This window comes from Nycticebus coucang, chromosome 7, assembly GCF_027406575.1.
Source record: "Nycticebus coucang isolate mNycCou1 chromosome 7, mNycCou1.pri, whole genome shotgun sequence".
Classification (NCBI taxonomy): Eukaryota; Metazoa; Chordata; class Mammalia; order Primates; family Lorisidae; genus Nycticebus; species Nycticebus coucang.
In genome coordinates, this window is record NC_069786.1 from 128527356 (window position 1) to 128535472 (window position 8117).

Consider the following 8117-nt stretch of genomic DNA (forward strand, 5'->3'; position numbering starts at 1 on the left):
TCCCATATGCCGGAGGTGGCAGATTCAAATTCAAACCCAGCCCCGGCCAAAAAAAAGAAAAACTCATTCTTCTATCTATCCTTACAAAATTTATTGACCTCCCAAGACTTTAAATTACCTCAGGGATTACTGTGAAGTTCAAATGTGATGTGTGTGAAAGGGTGCTACAGGTTCTTTTTTTTTTTTTTTTTTTTATAGAGACAGAGTCTCACTTTACTGCCCTCGGTAGAGTGCTGTGGCGTCACACGGCTCACAGCAACCTCCAGCTCTTGGGCTTATGTGATTCTCTTGCCTCAGCCTCCTGAGCAGCTGGGACTACAGGTGCCCGCCACAACGCCCAGCTATTTTTTTGTTGCAGTTCAGCCAGGGCTGGGTTTGAACCCACCACCCTCGGTATATGGGGCCGGCGCCCTACTCACTGAGCCACAGGTGCCGCCCAGGTGCTACAGGTTCTTAAGGCCAAGTCAAGAAGGTAGCTAAGCTGTAGTCCCAGCTACTCGGGAGGCTGAGGCAAGAGGATCGTTTAAGCCCAGGAGCTGGAGATTGCTGTGAGCTGTAACGCCACAGCACTCTACTGAAGGCGATAAAGTGAGACTCTGTCTCTAAAAAAAAAAAAAAGAAGGTAGTTAAGGCCATGTGCAGACTGCCAGGGTATCTGTGAACAGGATTGGTTTTTGGTTTTTTTTTTTGCAGTTTTTGGCCGGGGCTGGGTTTGAACCTGCCACCTCCGGCATATGGAGCCAGCGCCCTACTCCTCTGAGCCACAGGCACTGCCCCAAAAGTTATTATTATTATTATTTTATTTGTGGCCACGGCTGGGTTTGAACCCACCACCTCTGGCATATGGGACCAGCACCCTACCCCTTTGAGCCACAGACGCTGCCAAATGGCTAGAAAGCCATGCGGTTACTTTTTTTTTTTTTTGCAGTTTTTGGCCGGGGCTGGGTTTGAACCGGCCACCTCTGGCATATGGAGCCAGCTCCTACTCATTTGAGCTACAGACACCGCCCCAAAGTGTTCCCTTTTTTATTTTTATTTTTTTTGCAGCTTTTGGCTGGGGCTGGGTTTGAACCTGCCACCTCCGGCATATGGGGCCAGTACCCTACACCTTTGAGCCACAGGCGCTGCCTTGTGAACAGGATTCTTAACTTGTCTGAGCTTCCTTCAATCCAAGAAGGGTTATCATGACGATAAAATTAGATCACTCACTTGAAAAGTTAAACAGGTGCCTGGTACATAGTAAATTTTTAATGAACACGAGCAGCTTCTCCAGGCACCGGGGACACAGCAGTGAGCAAAACCAAGTCCCTGCTCGCCCGGATCCTGCATTCTGTTAGACACCTGGGTAGGTGTTGCTAGAAGACCACAGGCAGGGCCAGGGCCCAGAGGGACAGGCGGGTACCGATCTGGACGGTTACAAAGGAGCACTAGGGCAGAGAACAGAAGGAAGTGCTAATTGTACAGATTACGGCTATATGATTCCATGCCTCTCCTGCACGGTCCGATAGCACCTTCCCTCCCAATTCCTTTCCTGTCTGAATTCCCACTAGACCGCGGGTGCACACGGAGTGGGTTCCCGTCTCCACTGTGCACCAGGGCAACCCTCCACAAACGGCTGTGGGACAAACACACTTCTGCTGGTGAGGTTAGTGGGTGGTGTGGACATGGGGCCCAGCTTCTGAAAAGTGTCAGGACGGAGGGTTTTTCTGGCTGCGGGTTTTCCTTCCTCCCCTTCTGCATGACAATTGCCCAGCGCCTCAAAAGGGTGAGCCAGACCAGATCTGCCTCCTCCACACTGGCCCTCCATCCGGCAGGAGCCATTGTACTAGGGAAACTGGCCCCTGCTGGGCTGCAGGGTGAGGCCACGCTGCGAGGATCAGAATAGAAAGGGCTAAATTTACTCCACGTCCGGGCCTCAGGGAGCCGAGCTGCCCTGGGGCCGGAGCTCGCCCCGCCCACAGCTCCGCCCCTGCCTCCCCCTCCACAGCCCCGCCCCTGCCTCCCCCTTCCCACAGCCCCGCCCCTGCATCCCTCCTCCCACCCCGCGCCCTCAGCGGGTGGAAACTGTTGCGTTCTCGGCTGCCCAGAGCTGGTTTCCTCCCCGGGAAACAGTGTCTCACCAGTTGTGGCAGGATCTACCCTCTGGAATTTCCCTACAGCGATGAAACACCCTCCTGGCCGAGTTGCTCCGAGATGGAACACGCCTAGAGCCTGCTGTGGCACAACCCCGGGTAGACACACCTAGCGACACATATAGTAACAGAAACACAACACGCTGGGGAAACCTTCCAGACAGAGGCCCTGGGACCCTCGGGAAGGCGCTGTGGTTCCAGCTCTGTCTCCTCCCTGAGCCTCCTGAGCCAATCAGCTCCTTGTCCTGAGTCGCTGTTTTCACCTCTCCACCACTAATACAGATCTTTGAAAACGCAGAAGAGAACAGAACTTCAAGGAATTATCCTAGAAAGTTGTCTGATTATTTCAGAGATGTTACTTTCATTGTTTGAAATATTTTTAAGCTCTTCAAAAATATGTCCTTTAGTGTTACCAGTGTGATGAAAATATGTCAAATGGTCTATAAAACCAGTGTATGGTGCCCCATGATCGCATTAATGTACACAGCTATGATTTAATAATAATAATAATAAGTATGTCCTTTAGGCTTGGCGCCTGTGGCTCAAGCGGCTAAGGCACCAGCCACATACACCTGAGCTGGCAGGTTCGAATCCAGCCCAGGGCCCGCCAAACAACAATGACCGCTGCAACCAAAAAATAGCCAGGAGTTGTGGTGGGCGCCTGTAATCCCAGCTGCTTGGGAGGCAGAGGCAGGAGAATGGCTTGAGCCCAGGAGTTGGAGGTTGCTGTGAGCTGTGAAGTCATAGTACTCTACCCCCCGTGACAGCTTGAGGCTCTGTCTCAAAAAAAAAAACAACTTTTTTTTTTTTTCCTTGAAGAGTCAGTTTTGGCTCTGCACCTGTGGCTCAAGCTGCTAAGGCACCAGCCACATATACCTGAGCTGGCAGGTGGGAATCCAGCCCGGGCCTGCCAAACAACAATGACGGCTGCAACCAAAAGAATAGCCTGGTGTTGTGGCGGCGCCTGTGGTCCCAGCTACTTGGGAGAAGGAGGCAGGAGAATCGCTTGAACCCAGGAGTTGGAGGTTGCTGCAAGCTGCGATGCCATAGTAACTCTACCTAGGGTGACAGCTTGAGGCTCTGTCTCAAAAAAAAAAAAAAAAAGAAAGAAAGAGCCAGTTTTAGGCACAAAGGCTGCCCTGTTACATTTCCAGACATTTTGTTTTTGCTGCAGGTGACCACTACCTTGAGTACCATGAGATTTTATGCTGTTTCTAAATACTGGATTCAAGATTCTTGTGGTGACTCACATCTGTAATCCGAGCACTCTGGGAAGCCTAGGCAGGTGGATTGCTTGAGCTTCAGAGTTTCAGACCAGTCTGATCAAGAGTTAAGGCCTGTCTCTAAAATACAGACCAGCGTGTGTAGGACTCCTGTGGTCCCAGCAACCTTGTAGGTAAGAGTTTGCAGTTGTTGTGAACTGATTCCACGGCACTCTACCCAGGGCAACAGAATGAAATCCGTCTCCAAAAAAAAAAAGAGTAAAAAGGTCAGGTGAATGGCTCATGCCCCTAATCCTAGCACTCTGGGAGGCAGAGGCAGGTAGATTGCCTGAGCTCACAGGTTTGAGACCAGCCTGAGCCAGAGCGAGACCCCATCTCTAAAAATAGCTGGGCATTGTGGTGGGCGTCTGTGTTCCCAGCTACACAGCTTAGGAGGCTGAGGGAAGAGAATCGCTTGAGCCCAAGAGTTTGAGGTTGCTATGAGCTATGATATCACAGCGCTCTACCAAGGGTGATGAAATGAGATTCTGTCTCAAAAAAAAAAAAAAAAATTCCTGAACAAATGCTGAGAAGAGTCTGACAAATGCTGTCTCTACAGCCAAACCACCCAATACCCACAGCTGCCCCAGACAGGGACAACTACCCTGGAAGGGCAATTTGTAAGGCCTGTTGTAGTGGCTCGGGCCTATAATCTCAGCACTCTGGAAAGGGATCACTTGAGCTTATGAATGGAGACCAGCCTGAGTCAGGGTGATACCCCTGACTCTAGTAAAAATAGAAAAATTAGCTTGGCATCATGACGGGTGTCTGCAGTCCCAGCTACTTGGGTGGCTAAGGCAGGAGGTAGCCTGGGCAACAGAGTGAAGTTCTATCTCAAAAAAACAAAAAAGGAAACAACCAACTCAGCCAGAAGCAGGGTCCCTCTAGAGCCTTAAATAGCCCAACACTCACACACACTCTCTGTCTCTCTCTCTCTCACACACACACACACACACACACACAGCCAATGGAAACTTCAGATTTCAGCCCCATCCTCCTCAAGGCAGCAGTTGGGGGGACCCCAACACGCACAGCCCCTGCTTTTTTTTTTTTTAGAGAAAGAGTAGAGTACCATAGTGTCACAGCTCACAGCAACCTTCAGCTCTTGGGCTTAGGCAATTCTCTCGCCTCAGCCTCCCGAGAAACTGGGACTACAGGCGCCTGCCACAACACCCAGCTATTTTTTGTTGTTGTTGTTGCAGTTAGGCCAGGGCTGGGTTTGAATCTGCCACCCTTGGTATATGGGGCTGGTGCCCTACTCACTGAACCACAGGCCCAGCCCCGTCCCTGCTTTTGTGCACCTTCTGACTAGAGGGCAGGGACTGTCACAGAGTGATACAGTGACAGCTCCTTACTCTAGCCACACAGGCTCTGCAAGTATAAAGAACTCTGGGGGACACACCCAACACACTGGGTTGCCCAGCAACAGGGCAGCTGGGCTCAGGGATCACACCCATGTTGGGACCACACACTCCTACTCTTTGGGCCTGGCAGGACCCCAGGAAACAACTGCAGGCCCCCAATGCAGACCATCTTCGTGCAAATATGTTCACTGGGAAAATCCCTAAGTGAGAGCTGTCTGGGAAACTAAGAGCCTGCTCGTCCACACCTCGGACACTTACCCAGAATAGGACAGTGTCCAGGCAGGCCCCTACCTCCCGGTGAGTCCCACTAACACACACTCTCTTCTGAGTGGTTGGGTCTAGACTCTTTGCCTCCTTTTCCTCTTAGAAAATCGTTGGCTTTTCAAATGTTAATCAGCCAGTGACCAAATGGTCTATTTCTGTAACTTCTGAGTATTAGCCAAAGATTGTTCTTTTGAAATGTCCACAGTATGTTACAAACCATGCCTCTGACCTTTGTTTTCAAATTCAACTATGCAAACACTAAATACCCACTTGAACACTGGAGGACAATCTTTTCCTTTTTTTTTTTTTTTGAGACAGTCTCAAGTTGTCACCCTGGGTGAATGCCATGGCGTCATAGCTCACAGCAACCTCCAACTCAGGCCCAAGTGATCCTCTTGCCTCAGAAGTCGGAGTAGCTGGCACTAAAAGTGTCCGCCACTATACCTGGCTAGTTTTTCAATTTTTCTTTTTTTTTTTTGTAGAGACAAGAGTTTCACTTTTATGGCCCTTGGTACAGTGCCATGGCATCATACAGCTCACAGCAACCTCCAACTCCTGGGCTTAAGCAATTCTCTTGCCTCAGCCTCCCGAGTAGCTGGGACTACAGGCGCCCGCCACAACACCCAGCTATTTTTTGGTTGCAGTTCAGCCGGGGCCGGGTTTGAACCCGCCACCCTCGGCATATGGGGCCGGCGCCTTAACGACTAAGCCACAGGTGCCGCCCTAGTTTTTCAATTTTTAGTAGAGACTGGGTCTTGCTCTTGCTCAGGCTGGTCTGGAACTTCTGAGCTCAAGCAGTCCACCTGCCTTGGCCTCCCAGGGTGCTAAGATTACAGACATGAGTCACTGGGCCGAGCCTTTTTTTTTTTTTTTGAGAGAGAGAGACAGGGTCTTGTTATGTTGCTCAGACTGGCCTTGAATTCCTGGGCTCAAGCCATCTTTCATTCTCCGTATCCAGAGTAGCCAGAATTCCAGGCAAACCAACAATTTTTAAAATTCACAGACAAAAAGATGCTTGAGATTTTCTTCAAGATTTGCATGTGGAAGAAAGGCAAACTTGCCAACTTTGGTGTGATTCTTAGAATTCTAATTTTGTAAACAGAAAAACAATGGTCACCACAACTTTGGCATCTTGAAAATATAGTGACCACCAGGAAAAAGAATCCTGGGGGTGGTGCCTGTGGCTCAAAGGGGTAGGGCACTGGCCCCATATTCCAGAGGTGGCAGGTTCAAACCCAGCCCTGGCCAAAAACTGCAAAAAAAGAAAAGAAAAGAAAAAGAATCCTGGGCCGCACCTCTCACTTGGTAGGGAAGGGTAAACTGAGGACTCTGCCTGGGTGGTCTCCACACTCTGATCTCCTCTGTGATTAGCAGGACTTCTGCAGTGGTGCTAAGACTGTAAGACTGCCTGCCCATGGGGCGCTGTGCCCTCAGTGGGTGCAGGGACACCCTGCCTGTGTTCCTCTTCCTCACCCGTGACCTGACCAGGTTCATGGCTGAGGACCCAGTAACAAAAGACAGATTAACAAGAGAAAAGCATACAGATTTATTCAATGCAAGTTCTGTGTGACGCAGGGGCCTTTGGAAATGAAGAGCGTTTCCCCAAAGAGCGAAACCCGTGTATTTTTTGCGCTAGGTTTGTTGGCAAAGTGCCAGTCACACATCAACATGTTTGGATGAACGAGTATGACCTCATGGTCATACAGCGAGGGATACTCAGCAAGGCCTGTTGGTTCAGAGTCTTTGTGTGTCCCTCAGAGATAAGGATGTTCTTTTCCTCAGTGTGGAGGGCACCTCTAGAATGGGGGTCCTCTCACCCGCTTCGGGGCAAAGGGCAAGGTGAGAGAGGCCTTCCTGCTGCTGGGCTTTCCTCACATGCCAAGGTACGGGGGGTGGTGTATCCTGAACTCCATCAGTTCTGTTCCCTTCTGGGGATATTCCAGGCACTGTGTTGCTTTTTGATTAACCTGGTTTCCTCAGACAGAGTTGGTCTCCCCTGCCCCATCACTACATAGTACCCACGCAGGGACATCTTCAAATCTATACCTGGCTTCTGGCCATGATCCTCACTCCTTTTCACCTCTTCCTTGGTTTCCTCCTTCCCTAATCTGGAACAATTACCCTTAGAATGTGGACCACTGTGGATTCTTATTCAAATATACCTTCCTCTTTGGTATTTATTTAATATGTTTATTTTATTTTTTTATTTTTTATTTTTTTATTATTATTTTTTTTTTTGTAGAGACAGAGTCTCACTGTACCGCCCTCGGGTAGAGTGCCATGGCATCACACGGCTCACAGCAAACTCCAACTCCTGGGCTTACGAGATTCTCTTGCCTCAGCCTCCTGAGTAGCTGGGACTACAGGCGCCCGCCACAACGCCTGGCTATTTTTTTGTTACGGTTTGGCCGGGGCTGGGTTTGAACCCGCCACCCTCGGCATATGGGGTCGGTGCCCCACTCACTGAGCCACAGGCGCTGCCCAACACCCGGCTATTTTTTGTTGTAGTTAGGCTGGGGCTGGGTTTGAACCCACCACCCTCAGTATATGGGGCTGGCGTCCTACTCACTGAACCACAGATGCCACCCTATTTATTTATTTATTTAAAGACAGAGTTTCATTACATCGCCCTCGGTAGAGTGCCATGCTGTCACAGCTCACAGGAACTTGTCAAACTCCTGGGCTTAAGTGATTCTCTTGCCTCAACCTCCCAAGTAGAAAAACTAGTTGGTGTTGTGGCAGGTACCTGTAGTCCCAGCTACTTGGGAGGCTGAAGCAAGAGGATCTCTTGAGCCCAAGAGTTTGAGGTTGCTGTGAGATATGATGATACCACCACATTCTACCCAGGTCAACAGTAAAACTCTGTCACAAAAACAAAAACAAATCAGCCTCTACACAGTTCTCAATAGTCTGAACACTGTGCTCCCTTTTTTCTCTCAGGTTTCTGCCCTCGGACAACTCCTCTGCCTAGGCCACACTCAGGCTCTCCTCCCGAAGATCAAATTTCTTCCCTAAATCAAAATTTCTGCCTATTCCTGCACCAGAAAGCATTTCCTCACACCTCCAAACAAAGCAGCATGATACTTACTTAAACC

General features: G+C 49.9%; 1 protein-coding gene across 1 annotated transcript; it reads right to left on the reverse strand.

Annotated features, from left to right (window-relative positions):
• Nucleotides 1–1235: 1235 nt before the first annotated feature.
• LOC128589789 (uncharacterized) lies at nt 1236–4927 on the reverse strand. The gene is made up of 4 exons (XM_053596482.1): nt 4873–4927; nt 2121–2442; nt 1633–1867; nt 1236–1427 (listed from the first exon to the last, which is right to left on the reverse strand). The coding sequence occupies exons 1-4, from the start codon at nt 4925–4927 to the stop codon at nt 1356–1358; spliced, it is 684 nt and encodes a 227-aa protein (XP_053452457.1). The 3' UTR covers nt 1236–1355.
• Nucleotides 4928–8117: the final 3190 nt, after the last annotated feature.

What these genes read in the sequence shown, in the direction of transcription:
- LOC128589789 (XM_053596482.1), bottom strand. Translation starts at nt 4,927, where the DNA reads ATGGTCTGCATTGGGGGCCTGCAGTTGTTTCCTGGGGTCCTGCCAGGC. An exon ending in GGTCCTGCCAGGCCCAAAGA is followed by an intron (nt 2,443 to 4,872) that starts GTAGGAGTGTGT and finishes AATTCCTTGAAG; the next exon opens with TTCTGTTCTCTTCTGCGTTT. An exon ending in GGTAGATCCTGCCACAACTG is followed by an intron (nt 1,868 to 2,120) that starts GTGAGACACTGT and finishes TGATCCTCGCAG; the next exon opens with CGTGGCCTCACCCTGCAGCC.